This window comes from Buteo buteo, chromosome 2 (assembly GCF_964188355.1).
Source record: "Buteo buteo chromosome 2, bButBut1.hap1.1, whole genome shotgun sequence".
In the NCBI taxonomy this organism is placed as follows: domain Eukaryota; kingdom Metazoa; phylum Chordata; class Aves; order Accipitriformes; family Accipitridae; genus Buteo; species Buteo buteo.
Genome location: NC_134172.1, coordinates 68,699,391 through 68,720,472, shown reverse-complemented (window position 1 = coordinate 68,720,472; position 21,082 = coordinate 68,699,391). Strand labels below are relative to the sequence as shown.

Genomic DNA, 21,082 nt, shown 5'->3' with positions numbered 1-21,082 from the left:
TGCACACCGTGAGCATCCCTGGGACAAGCTCTTTTATTTGTTAAAACAGCAGTGGGGAAGCAGAGGGAGAGGGCGAGCAGCTGGCACGTAGCACCGTGTGGCAGCCGTCAGCGAAGTGGTGCTGCAGCCAAGGTGGTCTCTGAGCACAGGCTGGTGGCTGTCCCCATCTATCTGGGAGCTGGCATTGGGCAGGACAAGCCTTAGCAGAGGTGTGGGCAGCTGGCTGGTGCCCGGGTGGCATGGGGATGCTGAGAAAGCCCTCGGTCTGTCCTGGGAGCAGGAGCTCACACTGGGGAAAGGGAGAGAAAGCAGCAGGTTAGGTCCGGTGCTCAGAGTAACTCCAGCCCACACGTTTGGCCATCGATGGCCCCACCAGCCTGACAGTGGAAGGCTCTGGCAGCTGGACACAGCTCCCTGCCCAGAGCCACCGTCACTGTATCCCCCCTCTGCTACCCCGGGGAGGTGGGCACAGGAGGGGGGGCTCCCGAGACCCTACCGTAGGAGAGGGAAGGTAGCCCCGAGATGCATTTCCTTCCGCAGAAGGTTGGGCAGCACTTCTTGTACCGTGGACAGTGCCGGTCGGTGTAGCAGCGGTTCGGTGGGTTGACCATCGCGCAGGTGATGTGGACGGGTGGGCAGGACCAGGCACTGCCTGCAAGAGGAGGGAGTTGTTTACTCCAGGCTGCTGGTAGCTGAAAGGCCCTGGGGAGATGCTCCCTGGCAAAAGCCCCCCTCCTCTCCCCTCCCATCCCACAGGATCCATGCAAACACAGCTCCTTCCCCGCCCCTGTGCTTTTCCTCCCTGTACCTTATCCTAGGACATCTCATACCTGTCGGCAGCTCTGTCCAGAGGAGGAGCATCCCCACCAGGAAGAGAGCAGCCACCGACTTCATGCTGCTGTGTCTCTGAGAGGTGCGAGCGTGGAGAGCTGGGGCATGCCGACATTTAAACCCTTGGGGAGGATGGGGGTGGGGAGCTGGGCTGGGCACGTGCTGGTGTTTGTCCCTTTTTCCTCTGCCCTTGCATTGTGTTTCCTGGAAGCCTTTTGCACAAGATACAAACGGGATTATTCAATTGCTCAAAAAGTAGCTGTTCCATTGCACAACTGTCCCTTGCAGACACACCTGGGGCTGAGGGACAAGCCAAGGGGAGATGGTCTAGGGCATCATCCCCCAAGCAGGCTGCTGGAGCTGCTTTCTGCTGGGCAGGTATGCTTGTCCAGGAGAAACCATTGTGGTGACCATGCTATGTTCCCTTCTGTGGGTCCATTATGTGGGTTTCCCTTCTACCTTGTTTCCACATGGACCTGCTAAACCAAACCTTACAGCGTGATCCAAATCAGCATGGGGCTGCCTGTGCCTTCCCAGGGATGATCCTTTGAGGTTTTCCCAGAGGAAACCTGCCCCGGCCTCTCCTGGCTCCTGCCCCACTGGTGGCATAAGCTAGTGTGGGGAAAGCAGCTTTGGTTTGGCCAAGAGTGAGTCTTTCCCAAGCTTTGTGGGGGACACCTGAATCCCAGCATCTTCTCCGGGTGGCCGCTGCTGTGTGGGAAGCAGGTTGGTGCTGGAAGGAAGTGGCTGGCTCACCAGGGTAGGAGCATTAGCTCCATACAGCCCTGTCATCAGCCAAACATCCGTGGTGTGACTGAGCCCTAAGTCTGGATGGCTGTAGGGATAAAGGGCTGTGGTCCTCGCGCAGAGGGCAAAAACCTCACCAGCCTTCAGGCCTCCACCTTCTCCCTCACAAGGAGATTGTACCCCTGCTCTGGGCAAAGCTGTTTTCTTTAGGTGCTCTTGGGTAATGGGAAATTACTCCATTTCCGACCAATGGGTCAATGTCCCCCTTGCCTTGTGTAACAGGTTCCTGGAGCCCACCCTTGGGATTTCTGGGGCTGGCAGGAACCTGAGCTGTGCTGGAAACAGGCGCTGGGAAGGCCCTGGGAGGGGAAGGCATGCTGCAGCCCAACTCCCTGTGTTCCCGCAAAAGGCATGCTGGGGCAGCCCCTGATTTTGCAACTGGGCAGGGCAAGGAGCAGCAAAAGCCCAGGCATTGCCCCTATGTGCTCCACGCAGCCACCGAGTCCCCTGCCATTGCCCTGCCCTAGCCTGTGGAGCCCCTGCTTTCCCTCCAGGGCATGGTGGGCAACTCACTGTGCCCTTTTCTACTCAGACTTCCCTTCTCATGTCTCAATGTGCCATGTTAACTGGACCTTAACTTACTGGGTATCTGTTAATTATTGTCCAGTTTCCCTAACGATCCTGTGGCTGTATTTAGCTTTTTGTAAAGTAATTTATTAAACAACTGGGAGAGTATTTAGCCAACCCAAATAGACTTTCTGGGCTGTGCACCAACAATTTAGCACTTTTAATGAGAAATGCAAGCATTGGATTAATTTTTAAGCAATGCTTTGGTGTTCAGCTGCTGCCAGGGCTGGAGAGGGCAGTGCTGTGCTTCTAGCTGGTGCCAGGATCTGGCCGAGGTGGTGCTTGGGGCTGCACCTCTAAGAAAGGAGAAAAGACAAGGAGCAAGGCTTGGATTCAGCTGCAGAGAAGCTGGGGGGGAAGAAATCCATCTGAAGGACTTTTGATAGCGCTTTATCCATGGTGAGTCCATAGGGGATAAGTTGAAAATCTGCTTCTATTGCAAACTCCCATGGAATAACCCGGACCATGGCATTTCTGTGCACAGGACTGCCTGCAGTCCCCATGGTGCACTCTGCTATGTGTGTAGCACCCATTGCCCCAGGGTCCCGCAGAGCCATCCCCATCCCACACTGCTCATGCTGTCCTCCATGAAAAGCACTTCATGAGCCTCCTCCCGAGGCAGCAAGGCCTGAGCTGTGCAACGCTGAGGATGCTGCTGCCTGATGCTGCAATTTCCCAGCCTTAGCAGGGCTCTCCAGTTTATATTTCCTGGGGATGGCAAGGAGGGAGGCCAGCAGCCCCTGGTCCCCCAGCTTGGGGCTTGACCATGGCCAAGCCCCAGCCTTAGCAGGGTGCACAAAGCACCCGAGGGATGCCTTGTGCCCCACCAAGCAGCCCTTGTCCCCTACCAGGCGATGCAATGCTTTCAGCCTGACGTCAGGCTCTATCCATCCATCCCCAGCTCATGGCTGAGGATGCTCCACTTGCTCCCGGGCTTGGTCCACCGCCCCGGGGTGCCCAGGAGAAGGGGGTGCCCCCCAGCCCAGCGCACCCTCATTAGCGCTGGTGTCTGGTGCCATCTAGTGAAAAGCCATTAATGAGGCTTTGCGGGACCACGCACACACGGCTCCACTCCCAGATGGAATCCCACAGCCTGTCCTGGGGATGCTTTCCCAAAAATCCCCCCTCAGCTGATGCCCAGCTTCTGCTGCTCTTCCCTGTGCCTCCCACCCCCCACACCTCCCCACCGATGTTTTGCCATCCCCAGGGCCATGCTGTGCTGCCAGCCCTCGTCGAGCCTCTCTGTCTCACTGCCTGTCCAGCTCCACTTTGTCTACGGCTTCCCTTAATATTTGCCAAAATTACATTGGGCCGACTGGGGCTTAATCATGCCCTCAGGGTGTGCTGTTATCTGCTCTAATCAAGCCTGTTATTAAATCCCAAACTCAGCTAATTGCCCCCCCCCTTTTTTTTTCTTTTTTTTTTTTTTTTTAATTTTCCCTGCAGTTACTGTGCATTTTCTAGGGAGCTGCATACAAAGCAGGGAAGTCCCAGACGCCAGTTTCGGAGCTGCTGAACACTGCTGTGGCTTTCTGGTCACTGTGCTCTGTAGCCACAGGATTTGGCTTGGAAGTGGTTTGTGACCATCAGTCCCTTCCCAACCTCCCCCCCCAGACTGTCTGCTGGGCTGCAGGGTAGGTGAAAGGGGGGGGGGGGGGGGATGCATGGATAGGATATGGGGCTGACAGGAGAGCCATGGGGCTGCCAGCTGGGATCTTGTGCAGAGCTAATCAGCAGTGCTTCGTTTGCTGGCCCAGCAAACAGATACAATGAGGCTACAAATGCCCCAGTCCATGCCAACTGGGACAAGAGCCCTGCTCACAAGCCATCAAACCCCCATGCTGAACTAGGGAACCACTGCTTTTGATTGCATGTGGCAAAAGCTACTCCTCACCTTGTAAAGCGAGTATCAGAGCACTTCCCAGCTCCTCTCCCCAGAGCAGTCCCAGCAAGCCCCACACCCCAACCCAGGACCTGCTTTCATCCTCCTGCTCTTTGGCTCCAAATCCCACCCTCAAGCACACAAAACCTTGCCGCATCCCAGCTCCAGCCCCCTAGGACGTGAGTCCCATGGAGCAAACCGCTCCTGGAAGTGGGACCAGCAGGATGTGTCCTCCAGCCACCCCTGAAAGTGCCCTATAAACCCACCAGGAATATTCATGGCAGTGGAAACACCCAGGCTCTGCAAAGCAAATTGGCCAAGGTGGGTGCTGGAGCCACTAACAGTGTCCCCAGGGAGAAGGAGCTGTGCTGAAGTGGTGTGAGCCCAGGGCTGTAACCCTCCTCCTCCTCCTCCCCCCACCAGCCCAGGCTGCACAGCACCCTGCACAGCCCCACGAGCCCCTCTGGGCACACAAATCCCTCCTGCACGAATTGCTAGTTCAGAAGTAACATTTCCTCTCAGTCCTGCTTTGCTCTAACCTCCTGGGTACAGGACCAGCAAGCAAGATGGGTACGTGAAGGACCCCTCCAAAAACTTGCTGTCCCTATCCAGCAGCCTCTGCCAGCATGCAATGGACAGGACTAAGTGGAGACTTCCTTCCCCCTGGCTGTGGAGCATGGAGGCTACACCAAGGTGGGCTTCTGTGATTAAAAAGCCATGCACCTCTGGGAGATGGGTCCCTGGCTGCCTTGGCATCCCTCCCTGTGCAGCCAGCCAGGGAGCTTGGTGCCTCTCCTGCTCAGAGCAGACACATCCCAGCACCAGGGCCGCATCCCCCATGGGTGTAAGCAGCCCTGCACCACTGACTTGGCACGTTTACACCCCCTAAAGTAGACGATGAGCTCCCTGCGCTCTGACAAGCACAGGCTCCAAAGCAAACATTGGGAACGGTGACACGGCGTCCGTGCTGTGCTGGCTCCCTCCAGCTGAGGCCAAGTCTGCAGCATCCTGGGGTGTTCATAGAGGAAAGATTTTCCCAAAGGATTTTTAGAGCCTGAGGACAGGGAGCCTTTGAAAAAGCCAGAGGCCCCCATTCTGATGCAGAGATGGCTCTGCAGCCCAGCTGAAAAGAGAAGGACATGTCATACAAATCTTCAGGGTGTTTATTGTCAGGATAGAAATTTCTTTATATAAAAGAAGTGTTTAAAAATAGCACTACCCTGCTCTCAAAATGAAATATATATATACACACACACATAGATATTTATAGAAAGAATTATTACCATTTTGCTATGTGATAAGAAAACAAGATAATGACCAATTCCCAAACAATTCTGCCAGAATGGGGGCAAGGGGATCTCCCGATTCCTGCCACCCACTTTCCCATGGGTGCACACCCAGGCACTGTGCTGGGAGCCCGATGGGAGAGCCGGGGGGCCCACATCCCCATGCGCTGCCCGCGGCGCCCGGCTCTCCCTGCCCCACCACTTGGCAGCAGCCGCTGAGAGGGCAGAAGCTCTCAGGGTGTGATCGCTGTAGTTTTTTTTTCTCTTGCAAAGCAGCTTGCTGGGGGGGCTGCGCAGGGGCTGGTTCATCCCAGTCGCTCTGGGAAAAGGCTGGGTGTTGTATCTCCTCATCCAAAGCCCAGCCTGCCCACACAGTCATCCCACCTCATCCCAGACTTGCCAGTTCGGAGGAACGAGGCAACAGCGACGGCTGAACCCCTTGGCTTCACAGCAGGGGTTTTTGCTGAAGTTTGTTTTTGTGGTTTTTTTTAAGGATTTTTGGGTTTTTTTTAAATACACTCCACATCCCCCTGGGGATTTTGTGATACAAGAACAAACACTGATGCTTTACAATAACCTAGCAATAACAATGCCACATAGCTACTGCATGTCCCCGTGCCCTGTCTGAGCGCTGCAGCCCTCTGCAAGGATCACTTCTTGTTGGCAATCTGCTTTTCCAAGTCTTCAAGTCTGGCCGTCATCTGAGCAAGTGAACATGCTAAGGAAACAGCGTGAGCCGGACGGTCTGGTAGGCAAAGGGCTTTTTCCCTTTGAAGGAGCCTAAAATTTTCCCCAATCTCATGTATCCATCCCTCCCTTCCCTGTGTGCAGTCTGTCCCCAGGCTGCCCTGCACCCCGGCAAGCCCAGGCATCACCCCAAAGGATATTTTTCTCGGTCAAGCTCTGCAGGATGGCCACGGTGTTTGTCTGGAACTGCACCAGCGCCTCACACTCACACGGGCTGCGGATCTCCGTCTCCCCTTTGCCCTCCTCTGTGACCGCAGGGGTTTGGGGGCAGTCAGAGCCATGGCCCCACAGTGCCTGGCTCCCCCCTGCTCCCACACAGCACGAGTCCCTTGTCCTTACAGCCACCTCCCGGACTGGACCTGAGCCTCGGGGCTCTCCTGTTTTCTCTTTTTCCAGCCTCGCTCCTTTTCACCAGGCTGCATCCCTGCGAGCCCAGTGACCTTGCTGCCAGGCATCCCACCAGGCATCCCACCAGGCGTCCCACCAGGCATACCGTGGAGCTGCCGTGCAAGTGATCACAGCATGCTGAGGAGAGCTAGTGCTGAGCTTCACTTTGCCTTCAAGCCAGGGTGGCCATGGGGGGCTGCTGACCCAACGTCTGCAGCCCCACAGGAGCCCCCGGGGGCCACAAGAGCACTGGGGAGCCCCAGCCTGCCCCAGGGCAGGGAGAACCCCACAGTAACTCAGCACGGTCCTCCTCCACCTGGCACCAAGAGAAGTGCAGGTCTGGCTGACGAGACGGACCACCCTTGCAGCTAGGGCAGCATCCCTCAAGGCAGGGTGAGACCCCAGACTCTGCCCACGCAATGGCACTGGAGTGGATGCTCATAAGCCATCCCTTTTACATTAAAAGCCCCAGCTCCACCTCTTCCTCTTCCAAATACCTCCCTGAGACCCACCTCTATACCCACAACAGCCTGATGAGATCCAGAGATACCCTAGGCTCACACTAGCCCAGATCGGCCCTGGGGCACGAGACACAAGGTGACAGACACACAAACCATCCCAGTAGGGAAAGAAGGGCTCCCTCCAGCTCAGGGCTGAGCCCCTGGCTCGGTCAGGGCTGAGGGCACCCACCTGGGCAGATGTTCAGCTTGAAGTTCTCCACGAGGTGGGTCATGGTGGTGAAGTCCGCCGAGTAGGAGAAGTGCTGCTCCACCGGCTCAGAGGCAATTGCTCTCAGCTCCTCTTCCACAGCCTTGCCAACGCCCACGGCGAACATGACAATCCCTGCATAGCAAGGATAGACCCTGAGCACTGTGCCAGCCACCCCGCACCAAGCAGCCCCAAGCCCAGAGGGAGCAAAGCCAAGGCTGCAGAATTTCCCCTGGGCAGTCAAGGATGCAGGCTTTCCCTGGGGCTTCCCAAAAACACAGCAGGAATTTGGGTGCGGCACCACCGCCATGGTGCAGGCTGCTGCACGAAGGATGCTGCTCACAGCACCTTGTGACCACAGCAGAGGCACGTCTGCGCCTGCAGACCCGGGCGATGCAGCACCCCAAGGTTGGATGCTGCAGCCTCCCCCAGAGCCAGCCATCCCGAGGAACCATCCTGGGATGCCCAAAGCACTGCAATTTGGGGTTCCCCAGCTCCCCCGCACCTGACTCCTTTGCTCTCCTGGCCCATTCGGAGATGTCATCCTGGGAGCGCCCGTCTGTGAAGACGAGCCCGATTCTGGGCACGTTGTGGGAGAGAGGCCTGGCACCTTCCAGCTCAGAGAAGCTGTGCTCCACCATGTGCTTGAGGGCAAGACCTGTCATGGTGCCTTTCTCCATGTACTCCACCTCCATCACCGCCTTCTTGATCTCATCCGCGCTGTGGTACTTGTTGAGGGGGAACTCGGTGCGGACGCGGCTGGAGTACTGCACCAGCCCCACCCGCGTGCCATGGGGTGACACCTCCAGCAGGTCCACGATGCGGTTCACAAACTGCTTCACCAGCTCGAAGTTTTGGGGCCGGACACTCTTGGAGCCATCGATCACCATCACCAGGTCAACGTGCCCAGCCCCGCACTCTGTGGGCACAGGGGGAAGGTGAGAAGGGACCAGCTTGGCTGGGGGCACCGTCGGGGTGAGGATGCCCAGGGCTGGGGCAGAGCTGCTGGGCTTCAGGATGCTGTGTGAACCCCCTGGACCTGCAGCCGAGGTGAGGCCGGGAAGCAGGGCAAAGCGTGCCCAGCGGTCTCAGCCCAGAAACCTCCACTGCCACCCCAGTGTCCCCTGAAAGTCTTTCCTAGGTCTCCCTTTTCCTGAACCTCTTCTCAAAGCTCCTGCTGCATCTTCTGGACCACGTCTCTGAGGACATGAGCTCACAATCCATCCCTGCAACAGCCGGGGCGCTCCCCCAAGCCCAGCCAGCTCTCCGTCCTCCTTCCAACCCAGCTCAGAGAAAGTCCCACTTAGACCCCCAGCCTAGTTTCAGGTAAGCCCTCGCCAGGAGCACGGAGCCCAGATGAGGAAGATGCCAAGAGCTGCGTCCCGGTACTCACTGCTGCACGCCTTGCCGTCAGCCTGGAGCTGCTGGCCCTCGGGGCACACGCAGCGGTAGGAGCCCTCCGTGCTCACGCACTTGAACTCGCAGCCGTGATCCACCCCGTTGCAGAGGTCGGTGGCTGGAAGACAAGCCAAGGGCGCAGGGTTATCCCCGGCCAGGCAGGGTGGTCCGGGAACAGCCCTTCCCCCGGCGACTGGGCAGGACATATAAAGGTATCTGCCACGCACCGCAGCCTGTGCCGTGCCGCCACGTACCTCTGCAGGACTTGCTGTCGGGCTGCAGCGTGAACCCGCTGCGGCAGCGGCAGTAGTGCCCGTTGGGGATGCTCACGCACTCGTGCTGGCAGCTGTGGTTGCCGAAGCTGCAGTAATCGATCACTGGTGAGAGAAGGAGAAGGGTGGGCAGAAAGGGGAAGACAAGAGAAGAAGAGGAAGAGCGAGAAGCAAACGAAGAAGGGACAGGAAGGGAGACAGCCACTTACTAGAGCAGCTCCTCTTGTCCTGGTTGAGGTAGTAACCCGCGCGGCAGTGGCACAAGTACGACCCACGAGTGCTGACGCACTGGTGCTGACAGCCGTGTCTCCCATCTTCACAGGCATTGATGGCTGCGGGGGAACAGGACACGTGTCATCCTCCTGTCCCAGCCTCCCCGGGGCAGCTGAGCAGGGCCTGCTCCAGGGCTTCAAAGCAGCTCCCAGCACCATGAGACAAGAAGGAAAAAAGTCCCAGGGTGGTGGCCAGACCAACTAATACAGCTTTGCACCCAACATACAGGGCCAAACCACCGTGCACTTTGGTGGCTGGGATGTGCATGCTCTGGTACCCACTGCCCGGAGCCCCCTCAAGTGACAGGCAGCTGATTGTGCCCACATGAGCCCCAAGCGTCCCATCCGAGAGAGGTGACCGGGATTTAGCAATGCTGAATGTCCGCAGTCATTACAGACCCGGGAGGCAGCGGGCCCAGTGAACAGAGCACCCAGGCTGCTGCTGGCCTCGCTGGGTCCTCTGCTGCATTTCAGCTTCCCTCCATGAGACCTGTAACTACAAGCCCTCTGCAAGAGTTAGGATAAAAAAACGGGTTTTTACGGGAACAGGTCTTTCCGTCCATGTTGAGCCTGTAGCCGGGGTTGCATTCGCAGTAGAAGGAGCTGGGGGTGCTGATGCAGCTGTGCTGGCAGCCGTGCTCCTGCTCCATGCACGTGTTCACCCCTGCAAGACAGAACGAGCATCAGAGCAGTACACGGGCATGCCAGATGCAAAGGCACCCCAGCTCTGGCACATGCCCTGTCCCTGCAGCGAAAGCCACCAGGGCAACCCACACAGCCCCAGCGCTCACCCACTAATTTCCAGTGCACAGACACAGACACTGCAGGGCACGTTTCTGAACCGCCTCGGCTTTCTGATCTACTCGAGCGCTAACTCAATGCTCAATATTAATTGATACTGTTGATAGCTTGAGCTGAATGAGCAAAAGCTTGAGCTCAGCTGGAACGTGCTGAAGGAGCCAGGTCTGCGTGTCCGTGCTGCCAGGAGCCTGTGGAGCTGTCTGGGAAGCAGGCAGCAGGGCAGGCAGGCAACGGGCAGGGTATTGTAAGCAAAGGCATCAAGCACAGGAGCACATCAGGGCCCCAGGGGGCAATATCTGGTCAGCCCGGACCCCCCAGCCCAGCAAGCAGGGACTCACCATGGCACTAACGCAGCCCTGCAGGCACCCATGTCCCCCTGGCTGGGAAACGCTGCCTGAAAGAGGCTGGCAGCTGCCTTCTGCCCTTCAACAGATGCTGAAGCACAAGAGCAAGGTCTTGCCAGCCCGCTGCAGTGCCAGGTCTCCAGCAAAGCCCGCCAGCACAGGAGGGGACAGACAGGTCCCAGTCTGCAAGCTCCTGACCTGCGCCAGCACAGTCATGGTGCAAACCAGCCTCCCGGCTCCCAGCCGAGACTGGCTGGACGCTCCAGAGCAGCACCATGCGGCCAGCGTTTTATTAAACACAAATGTGCGTGCATCAGATGCCATGCACGTGTCTGCGTAGGAGGAGACCCTGCTAGAGCCACGTCGAAATGTGTACGGGGCTCCGGGACATGTCACTCGTCCTCATTACACCCAGGGAAACCAGCTCCGCATTTCCCACTCTTTAATATTCCCATCGCTGCTGCTACCACATCCTCACTTGGGGCAGAGCTACCGGACACAGGTGAAGAAAAGCGCTTGCTTGCAATGCTTTCAAAGCTTTCCCTATCTCACTCCAGCACAGGAAAGTTGAGCAAAAGGAAAGGTGAGCAAGAGGAAAGGTGAGCAAGAGGAAAGGTCACCTATCCCGGCGCCCCACTGGGGAGGTTGCTTCCCTGTCCACGCTGCTCCTAGCAAGGGCAGCCACCCCAAACACCCCTCTGAAGGTCATCTTCTAGCCTGGATGAGCAGGCACCAGGGCAACCCTTGCCCCCCCCCAGCCACGGCTCTCACCCACCGCAGAGCTTGTCCTGGAACTGCTTCCCAAACTGCTGGATGAGCTCGAAGGACTCCACCAGGAAGACGTGCTCCTCCAGCGGTGGTGAAGCCATGGCCCGCAGCGAGTTCATGTCTGCCCGCTGGATGCCCACGGCGTAGATCTCGATGCCAGCATTCCGGGCCTGGGTGGCCACCTCGGTGACACGGTCCTGGGGCCGTCCGTCCGTCACGATGATGGCAACGCGGGGGATCTTCTTGTGCAGAGGGCGTGCGCCCTCCTGCGTGGTGAAGGCCACATTCATGACGTACTGGATGGCCAGCCCCGTCATGGTGCCCTGGGCCAGCGGCACGATGCTGTTGATGGCCTTCTCCATGTCTGCCCGTGTGAAGAAGGTCTTGAGGGAGAAGATGTTCTGCACCTGGCTGGAGTACTGGATCACCCCCACCCGCGTGGCGTTGGGGCCCACGTCCAGGCTGCCGATGATGTCCATCATGAACCGCCGCATGGTCTCGAACTCAAAGGGGCGCACGCTGCGGGAGCTGTCGATCACAAACACGATGTCCAGGGGACCCGTCCTGCACTTCAGGGCTGGAAGGGGGCAAAGAGATGGTTCAGCCTCACGGATGCCTGTGGGAAGCAGGGCTGGGAGCGGAGACATCCCTGTTGTGTGGCTTGAGGTGTGCTCAGTGGGGGATGGAGAGGGCAGGTCTGGGCAGCCCCCACAGACCAGCACCTTCCCACTGCCAAATAAAGCCAAGAAGGGTGCCGGCAGAACGGGAGCAGGGGCGACAGGCTGCGGAGACATGCCCTAGCCGTGGGGCTGTGGGGAAATGGCAGTGTCCCCTCCTCTCTGACACTGTCCCTGCAGCCAGACCCAGCTCCTGCTCCCTGCATTTCCACACCCGATGGCCCCAGGGGCTCCAGAAACGCCTCTCTGTCTGTCAGCATCTGCCCTGGCAAGGTTTAGGCACAGGTTTAGGCAGTGGCATCTTCATCTCTGCAGCAAATCAGAGCATTAAAGTGTAAAATAGCCCAGTGCCTCGTGCTGTCCTCCGCAAGCTGCAGCTCCTGCTCCAGACCTCTGCTCTGCATGGGCTCCCACTGCTGTGGCGTGAAGCACAAAAATACTGCTTTGGGCAATTCTTCTGTTGCCCCCACAGTTCCAGCTTCCCCCGGTTTTTACTGCATTTTGACAGTTTCTGCCTAAAATGAGGGCTTGCTTTGTTGTTGGTTTTTTTAAGGGCAAAAAATGAGACAGTGAAAAGCACAGCTCAGGGCACACACATGGTGGGGATCGAGCCAAAGAGCCTCTCTTGGACATATGGGTGCTGCTTCCAGTGCAAAATGGGAGTGTTTAGCAAGTAAAATGCCAATGAACATATTTTGCTTGGCTTGTGCATACCCAAGCCTGGGAGAATTTGGCCCTAATGGTAAGCAAACACTTTTGAGTCCCCTTGGGATGATGCCCAGACCTGGGCTGTCATGTCAACTGCTCCGAAGGTCTCTGAGACGTACCCATTCCTTTCTCCATTCGGTGCCTTCACTGTTTTTAAACTGGAATTGATTCAGCCCCCTCTGCCCTGGGAGGAGAGAGGCTGGTACCTCTGGATTTGCTTTTTCCCCCGCTATCAGGAGACCCATGCAGGGATGGGGTTCCCCCTCACGCCTGTGCCTCCTGCTGAGGTTGGAGCCCATGGGCAGGAGGGTGATAAGCCCTGAGCTGGGCTGTGCCAAAGCTGAGGACATGCCGGGAGCGAGTGGCACCAGACCCACCGTACTGGGGCCAGGCTCAGGCTCCCGCTCCCCTGGGCAGCGCTGGGAAGTTCAGGTCCCCCACCCGGGGGGATCCTCCATCCTCCTGGGGATGTGTCCAAAGAAGAGGCATCAGGTCCCCCCCACCTCAAGCAGCAAGCCGTCCTCCGAGGGCTTCACTGCCCTGACACACTTGCTTCTCTCTCCTCCAGGCAATCCCCACCGGCCGGGGCTCACCTGCAGGTTTTGGTCTGGCTTCCAGCGTTGTCAGGAGAAGCAGGAGGATGGGGGCAACAGGCAGAAGCTTCATCATGGCTCTGTGAGACCACACAGCTCCCGGGCTGGGGGTACTTGCTGCGGGGAGAAGATGATGTGCAATCAGCGCTGAGGGTGAGCTGAGCCAAGGGGCCATGCTCGCCTGCGGTGGGTGTCCCCAGGCAGTGCTGAAAACCCTGGGCAGCAGTTTTGACAGATCCATCCCCAAATTTCTCTGAACCCACGTGGGACTTTTCCCATTTGAGGACTGGCAGTCTCAGCACAGCTAAATTTCATTACAGTAGCAACGATCTGCCAAAAGGTCTGATTTTCTGCTCTGGGTGGAGCTGGCCATCCGACAAGCCTTATTTTCACTTGCAAACCAGGCGGATGGGATGTTCAGCCAAATGCTTTTTCGCTGGCGGTGCAGCTGCTCTCCGCAGCCAGCCGGAGAGTGGGAAAGCTGCACCCAGGGACGCAGACCACCAGCCCTCCTGCCACTCCCTCCGCATGGGAAGAGAAGCCCCAAGATGAAATGCCAGCACAGACAAAACCTGCTCAGAAGTCTCTCAAAGTCACTGGCAAAGACCATTTTTCCAAGAAGCTCCATAAACTAGTTCTCTGACTTTTTCCAAACTACCTTTGGAGAGCAAAGAGCAGATGCCTCGGCAGGCACCAGGCGTTAACGGTGCACGATGGGCTTGCACCCGTTCCCCCCGGGCAAGGTGCTGGGTGAAGCACTGCCAGCCTGCTGCTCTCCTTCTTTGCAGGGAGGCATCACCCCAGGGGAGCCCATCACACTATCCCCAGCACTTTGCAGCTCTCCCCATCCTGCTGGCTTTTCTGAGGGATGCTCCGCACCCTGACAGTTTTTTTCATGCGTTTGAGGTGGGATAGTTGGGGGAAAGATATTTAGACCGGTTACCCAAAGGCTCAGCTTGTCACTTGTCTCCCTCCCTGCCTACCTCTGTGTTGCCTTGCCTTGCCTTTCCCTGCCCTTGCCTGGCTCCTGCAGGGACATGAATTTATTTGGTTTATTTTTATTCCAGCTCTGGTTGGAAACCCAAGGTGCTGGGTGGGGGTGGGGGGAAATGCCACAGTTAATGCGGCTTTCCCCAGGAGACATGCAGCGCCACGAGGGCACAGATACTGGAAGGGTGCACATGGAAATTCATTTTATCAGTAGTTATCAGCCAATATTTATTTAGCCCCAGGAGGTCTCAGTTGTAATTCATCACCAGGGCTGCCATTTAATTGCTCAGTGGTTACGTGCAGCCCTGAACCTCATGTATTTGATAGCAGGGACGCTGATAATAGGTTTCACAGCTGCATCTTAAAATTGTCTCCAGACTCAGTGTTCACACCTGAAAAATGATATTGAAGAACTAGAAGGACAGAAAAGGGCTACAAGAGGAAACTGGGATCCAGAATACCATCTCAAAGTGAGACGCAGCCTTTTCCCAAAGAGCATGAGCAACCCAGCCAGCCCAGGACGTGGGGGCTCTGCAGCAAGTGTCAGGAGCTCCTGCAGAGCCATGAGGTGGAGGGGTCGGTGGGACCACTGTGGGTTGTGGAGATAAGGGGAGGCTGCAGCCCAACAGGCATTTTCTAGGAAGCTGTGGGGCTGAGGCAAGCATTGCTTTGTGGCCAGGAGTGCTCGGGTGCCTGTGTCCCCTCAACAAGAGCACCATGTGCAAGCAGAGGAGCAAGCAGCCCCTCCTATCCCAGCTTCGTTTCCCATTTTATTTAGCAGATTCTTTTTCCAGCGATGCTTTTTTTTGGGAGAAAGCACTCACTAACCACAAAATATTTTGGGGACAGCTATGCCACCTATAACATTTCTGCAGTTCTCCACTCTCCAAGCCTCCCTGCAATGGCAGGCTGGCACGCAGCCTGCGTCTCACAGCATCCAGATAGCTTCAAAGCCAGCTCAGAGAGAGGAATGAGCTCTTGGGCCAGGAACCAAGGAGGAGAAAACCAGTTCACGACTGATCTATTTTTAACAGCATCTCAGCTTTGGATGAAGTCTTGGCACTCCCCATGGCTGGAGGAGCTGATGCTGCCTGGACAGGGCAGGGCATGGCAGCTCAGCCCTACATCCAGCACCAGTCCTGGCAGCAGAGACCCAGGCTGGGGCAGCATCCCAGTCCCTGATTCAATACCCAGCCCTGCACAAAAAAAAAAGCAGGGAAGCAAAGCTGAGAGGACAGATGCCCTCGAGTATCTCTCCCACCATCCCGCACTGGGCAACTTCCCTGCTACGCAGTGTCTTCACTCCCTTGGGACTGGCAGCACTGGGGCTGACTTGCAGCCCTGTGCAGGGGTTCCCCCACCCTCAGGGCTCCCACACCCCCCCAAGCCCCCTTGCTACCACGCAGGAGCAGGAGGGAGATGGGTGGGAAGCGACCGGCTGGCAGGCAGGTGCTGTGAGGCAAGGCAAACACGGCACCGGCTGCAATGCCACAGACCTTGAGATAACACTAAGCTATAAAGGAAAAAAAGGTCCAGGCGGGGCAAACGCTGCCGGCTGGGCTGGCTCAGCTGAACCCCACAGCAGCTGAGCTGAGAGGGACACTTGGATTATCTCCTGACCTTTCTGACCAACACGAGGGGAAAACCAGCCATTGCTTGTCCCTGCTGAAGGAGATGCTCAGTACATGGCGCAGAGAGGGTGACCAAGGGAAGAGCCACATGTAAGGACAGAAGGGTCGGCAATGATCCCAGCCTCCTCTTGACTCTCCTCATGATCTCGGACAAGGCGGACATGGAAATGAATCCCCAAAGGCAAATAGGTAAGCCAGCATGCTTTCCCCAGGCACCTCCACCAGCAGTCCTGCCCCTCAGGGCGCTTGCATCCCTCCCCGCTCCGCCACTTGTCCGTCTGCTCTCCCTGCCAAGTGCTGAGTCTCGGGAAAAACAGCCGCTTCAGGTTTCAGCGCGGCCTCCTTGGCAGCTCTCTCCTGGCTACAGGTTAACAGAAATGCTCTGAATATTACCCTTCTGGTTCATCTGCGCAGGTTGGACCTGGGCGCATCCTCCCTTGGGCAAGCCCAAAAGACAGGGCATGGCAGGGAGCAGGGTGAGGCATTCAGCCAGCTCCCTACCCTCCTTGTTGTTACAGGAGTGGGGGCTTTATATATTGAATTGTAGAGGGGATGAAGCAGATGGAGAAAGAAGGGGTGAAAAGCTCAGGAGGTGGCAGTGCATTCACAACCCAGGAAAAGCCCCAGCTGTAGAGTCATGAGGAGGAAAGCAGGTTGTGGACCATGGCTATGGAGTCACAAGCCAGGTCTCGGGTACAACCACATGCAAGATTTCATACATATGGGCACATCAGCCTTTAGCTGAGATTTCTGTTTATGGCAAAACCACACAACTCCAGCCATCTGCCTGGGCTTGGCAGACGTTGGCACGTTGTGGGAGCAGCAGAGGCAGCTCTGCCCTGGCTTCAAACCCCACAAGAAGCCAGGACAAGGGATTGCCATGCATTGCAAGGAGCGGGGAACAGCCGAGAGCCTCTGACCGAGCATGCTGTTGCCCAACACGAGCAAAGCCGGAGGGCTGACCCATGCAGCATGCCGGTGCACGGGAGGAGGAACGCACAGCGTGCCTGGGCATGCATGGCAGGGGTGCATGGCACTGATGCTACATGTGCTACCAGCTAATAGCACGTATTTCTGTGCTGGAAACCTTGGCCAACAGTAGAGCAGCCCTAGACATGATGTTCCTGAGACTCACCTGCTTTGCCTACCTCTCCAGCTACCCTGTTTGTTCTGCAGAGCTTTTCTTTGCAGATACCCAACCAGGCGGTTTTGGCAGAACATAATTCAACTCCCACATCAGTGTTATTTGATGAAAGTGTCAAAAAAAAACCCCAACCAAAATAGGCTCAGAAGCCTGGACACAGACTCCTTGTGCTTAGGACACCAGAGTCCTGCCAGGACAACAGCAGAAAGACAGCAAGAGCTGGCCTCAGGCTAGAGGATGGGGAGACAAATTTTCATGTCTTCAGCAGGACAGCAAGTCATCCTTCAGGTCCATGCCCAAGAAAAGGCTGCCCAAACAGTGCATGTGGGCCCAAGAGAGGATGACCGTGTCTTGCCCCAGGCACAGGGGACAATGAAGCAAACAGAGCTACCTGGAGAGATGCAGACAACTTACATCAATCTGGAGGCACCTCTTGATGTCAGATTTTGCTGTGGAAACTGATGGACCGCTGGCACATTCTTCATATGTTTGCAAGACCCTCAAGCCGTGTGAACAGATGAAGCCCAGGACAGTCCTGGAACTGGACCCACCCTCTCCTGGAGGGTTGCCCAAAGGCTGATTTCTCCCAAGGTGCACAGCTCTCAGCGGTGTGTCTGCTGCCTGTGAGCACTGAATCCACCCTCAGGACCATTTTACAGGCAGTGTTGACCTTGCACTCAATCACAGCTCTAGCATCTCAATGCTCATCCTCCACAGCAGCTGGGTGGCAAGTTGCAAATCCCACAAGAGAGGACAGCAATGCAGTTTTCAGAGCAAGGAAGAGTCAGGGAGCACAGGCATGTCAAAACCAGGGAAGTGGCATGAATTTCCAGCCAAAAATGTTTTTTTCCCCCTTTTTAAGGACTGATGTGCCCTTGGTTCGTCCCAAACACACGTGTGGGAGAACAAGAGCAGACTCTTTCCAGGACATCACAGTACTCTCTGGTTACAACGCTATGGCAGCTTTACTGGGCCAAGTGCCACCTGGAAGTACATGTAGTTTGAAAAACAAGGCTGTATTTCTCAAACAGCACATCATGGCTCCAAACCCAACAGGAGCGAATCGGCAGGAGTGCTGTAACAGGAAAACCTTGCTGGATGCAGAAGGGACTTCTCTTTCTGTCCCCTTGCTCCCCCAAAAAGCCAATTCCCTGTTTTATGGGGCCCACTCCTGCACTCAATAGGATTAGCATATTCAGAGGGAGGGCAGGAAGAAGATGGGTTTCTTGTCCAGGTCCATTTGCAGGCTGAGTGACAAACATCTTTGTCTCACAGCTCATGGACTTAACATCATACAAGTCCTGACAGGCTTATACTATGAGATGACATTTGAAGTCCCCTTGGGAGGGAAATGCTGGGTGTAGCAGTGGACAGAGCATCCCCTTCTAGATGTTCTCCATGACAGCACGTGGGGTCTTTCTCTGCCACCACGCTAACTCTAAAAGATCTCCCAGTGCTCTGCAACTCAGCTAGGAGGAAAGCCTCTTGTCCAGCCAGCCTCTGCACTGAAACAGGCTGTACCTGGGCTGCTGCAGCAACAGCTGGCAAGAATAAATGCCATATTCACTTGCAAATTAAACATGGCCTTCCGAAGCGCGTGTTAAAGATCTATCCAAGAGGAAAATATGGTCAGCCGATTCCCCTTGTTCAACCAATCATGTCAAGAGATGGCTCCTATTTCAGGACTGCTGGTGGCGTTTCTCTGTTCCTCTCTGTCCCACTCAAGACCTGAGGCTGCACTTGTCCCCTGAGCTGCATGACAGGCAAACTCAGCCCTGCTCCTAACTGGTATTTTAAGCAAAACTGGAGGGATCTTGGAATACTTTTAGATTTTGATGGAGAGTGATGAACGGGGGAAAAACCCACCTTACTGGCTCTTTAAAAAGCAAATGCTCTTCAGCAAACGGGCCCCTGAAGGACAGCTGAACTGGGCCAAGACACTTCAACTTTGGAGGGAAGGAAGTCTGGGCCATCCAGAAGCTGAGGCAGCGATCCATTGCCCAAGTTCTTGTTCTGGGAGGAAGGTGTTAGAGAGTATTTTTTTTCCCCAGAAATATGCATGTTCAACCACAAAGGAAAGAGAAATGGCCCAGAGCAGCTCCTAGTGCAGAGTTTGTCAGCTGAGCTCCCGATGCAGCAGAGCCAGTATCTCTAAGCAATGAGATTGATAGTTAGCAGCAGGACATCTGTCTCCCAAATCTGCTGGGACCAATATCCCCAGTTGACCTCCAGCAAGCTTACATGGCACAGACAACCACAGAGAATGCCTGCTATTTCAGCCCCACAATCATAGATTCATTGCCTGACCTCCTTCTCTAAACCTTTATATCATATTTCTCACTCTGGAGACGTGACTCAATGTGTTGGCATAAGGAAACACGCCAGGAGAATATTCTTGTGCCTCTCCGCTTTATCCTACCCATCCTGCTATGTGTTTAATTGAAATAGCAGAAAGCAAGGAGTGTTTGGCAGCTGCAGAAAAGCATGCGGAGACTTTTCAGCCCTCCTCAAGAGAGAATAGCAAGCTCGTTGAACTCTTTGTCTAAATACTTTTCACAGGGAGAATCCCAAAGGTAGCATGAGAAACTGTTCCCACCTAATTTCACAGCTGCCACATCCCTCTGACAGCAGGATGGCAGGAGAACTGCTGTTCCAGGACGGGGATGCCATCAGCCCGTACGAGAAGCACCAGCAAAGAACTTCCACCAGCGTCGCAGTGGCTGGTAGCCTCACTCCTGCTCACACTGAAGAGCAGGTGCCTTGGGGACCGTCGTGCCTCAGCATCATCCTGTCATTGTCAGCACACACGGATGCTGCATGGAAACCTCCTGCGAGGCCTCCCCATGGACTCAAAGCAGCATTTGAGGCCATGGCTGAGGACCACCTGACCTCAACCTCACCCCTGTGTGGGATTACCCCTTTCTGGTCAACTCGTGAGCAACTAGCTGAAATCATCTAATTCTGTTGCACTTACCAAGTTCTTGCCAAATGTGCCTACAAGGTCTTTGCTTCCAGGAGAGATGAGGGAACAGTCTGAGGTTGCTTCACTGAGGCTTTCAGGCCTCATGAGGCTCTCCAAGGAGAGTCCTACATCATGGCATGAGGAACCAGAGACCCAGAGAGTCAAAGCCACTTGCTCAAGCCTGTGGGAAGTCTGTGGCAGAGCCAGGACCTGGGCTGGCTCTCCCACCTGCATCCCAGAATGAGGGCACAGACCCAGCTGGGGTGAAACTAAGGCACTTCAGACAGACAAGGAAAAGCCCAGATGTGCTTTAGGAAACCTGGGCACAGGGCAGCCACTCTCAGCCCATCATCTGCCTCAGCAACTTGACATGAGAGGCTCAGCAGATGACAGGGAGAACGAAATGGAGGAGCAGTAGTGAGATCGCTGCCTGGCATTTGAGCACAGACTGAAATGTTTTGTCACACTCATCCTGGCTGGTACTATTAAAGCCAAAGCAAGTTGCTGTGAAAAGAGAAAAAGAACGAGGGGGATGTCTAACGTGACACTCTGGGGAAGCCATCCAAGTCCAGCTGCAAGCATAGGAGCTGTGAATACCCAAAGGCAGTGTTTTTCCGACTTTTTCAGCTTGTGGACCCTGCTAATTTTCCAGCCAAGACACAGACTCTTGTGTAGTGGGTTGCCTCTGCTGTCAACAGGTCTGCTCCTACTGATTCCTGCCATAGACCATGGACTCCTACGGGTCCACAGGCTACAACTCAAAAGACTCCCAAACTTCTACATTGGCAATCAACCACCGAAGCAGCATGACACAGCCCAGAGAGGCGAAGGCTGAAGTCTGGGAAGAAGCTAAGTTACTGCCACCTCTCTGTAAGGGACCACAGCTGACCCCTACAGATTTCCATGATGGGCACCAGAGAGACCAGGTTGGTGACGGGTTCACGTGTGCAGCCAAGGGCTGGCAAGGCGAGAGATTAGAAGTTTGCGGACAGAGACACAAGCAAGGGCAGAAAGTTGCTAGGGAAGATGGATCGGGCCTCCAGTGAAAAACACCAGGAAGGACAAGCTGCCTGAGGACCAGAAAAGCTTCAGACACAGGATCAGGCACGGCAGCCTGGGGGCACCCCACGTAGAAACACTGCCATAGATGTGCACCAGTCTCTGGAGTTTCCTGAGCATACGCCTACCCCCTCCCCTGCTTTAACAGACCTGTTTTCAAACTCTGTATATTTAGCCAGGATGGGAGAGGGAATCAAAGTCTTCTAAGTGCTAAAAATGTTACTCAATACCTAAAGGTACATCTATGC

At 55.8% G+C, this 21,082-nt stretch overlaps 2 protein-coding genes across 3 annotated transcripts in view; one reads left to right on the top strand and one right to left on the bottom strand.

Moving 5' to 3' along the window:
* Positions 1-17: 17 nt before the first annotated feature.
* The window catches only part of MATN4 (matrilin 4), a 23,550-nt gene continuing 2,485 nt past the window's right edge, over positions 18-21,082 (bottom strand). Inside the window, exons 2-12 of one of the 2 annotated variants that reach the window (XM_075018352.1) lie at positions 13,049-13,165; positions 11,078-11,647; positions 9,699-9,821; positions 9,095-9,217; positions 8,868-8,990; positions 8,609-8,731; positions 7,721-8,134; positions 7,198-7,350; positions 831-1,043; positions 497-652; positions 18-289 (exon numbers count right to left, since the gene is read on the bottom strand). In XM_075018352.1, the coding sequence (XP_074874453.1) occupies positions 285-289; positions 497-652; positions 831-1,043; positions 7,198-7,350; positions 7,721-8,134; positions 8,609-8,731; positions 8,868-8,990; positions 9,095-9,217; positions 9,699-9,821; positions 11,078-11,647; positions 13,049-13,124 (2,079 nt within the window). In that variant the 5' untranslated portion in view covers positions 13,125-13,165 and the 3' untranslated portion in view covers positions 18-284. Of the gene's footprint in view, positions 290-496; positions 653-830; positions 1,044-5,238; positions 6,366-7,197; positions 7,351-7,720; positions 8,135-8,608; positions 8,732-8,867; positions 8,991-9,094; positions 9,218-9,698; positions 9,822-11,077; positions 11,648-13,048; positions 13,166-21,082 lie in introns of those variants that run through there. The other variant, XM_075018360.1, reaches the window with a different exon arrangement.
* RBPJL (recombination signal binding protein for immunoglobulin kappa J region like) overlaps positions 20,504-21,082 on the top strand; it is a 16,142-nt gene continuing 15,563 nt past the window's right edge. Inside the window, exon 1 of the mRNA XM_075042181.1 lies at positions 20,504-20,701. Coding sequence (XP_074898282.1) covers positions 20,504-20,701 — 198 coding nt within the window. The remainder of the gene's footprint in view (positions 20,702-21,082) is intronic.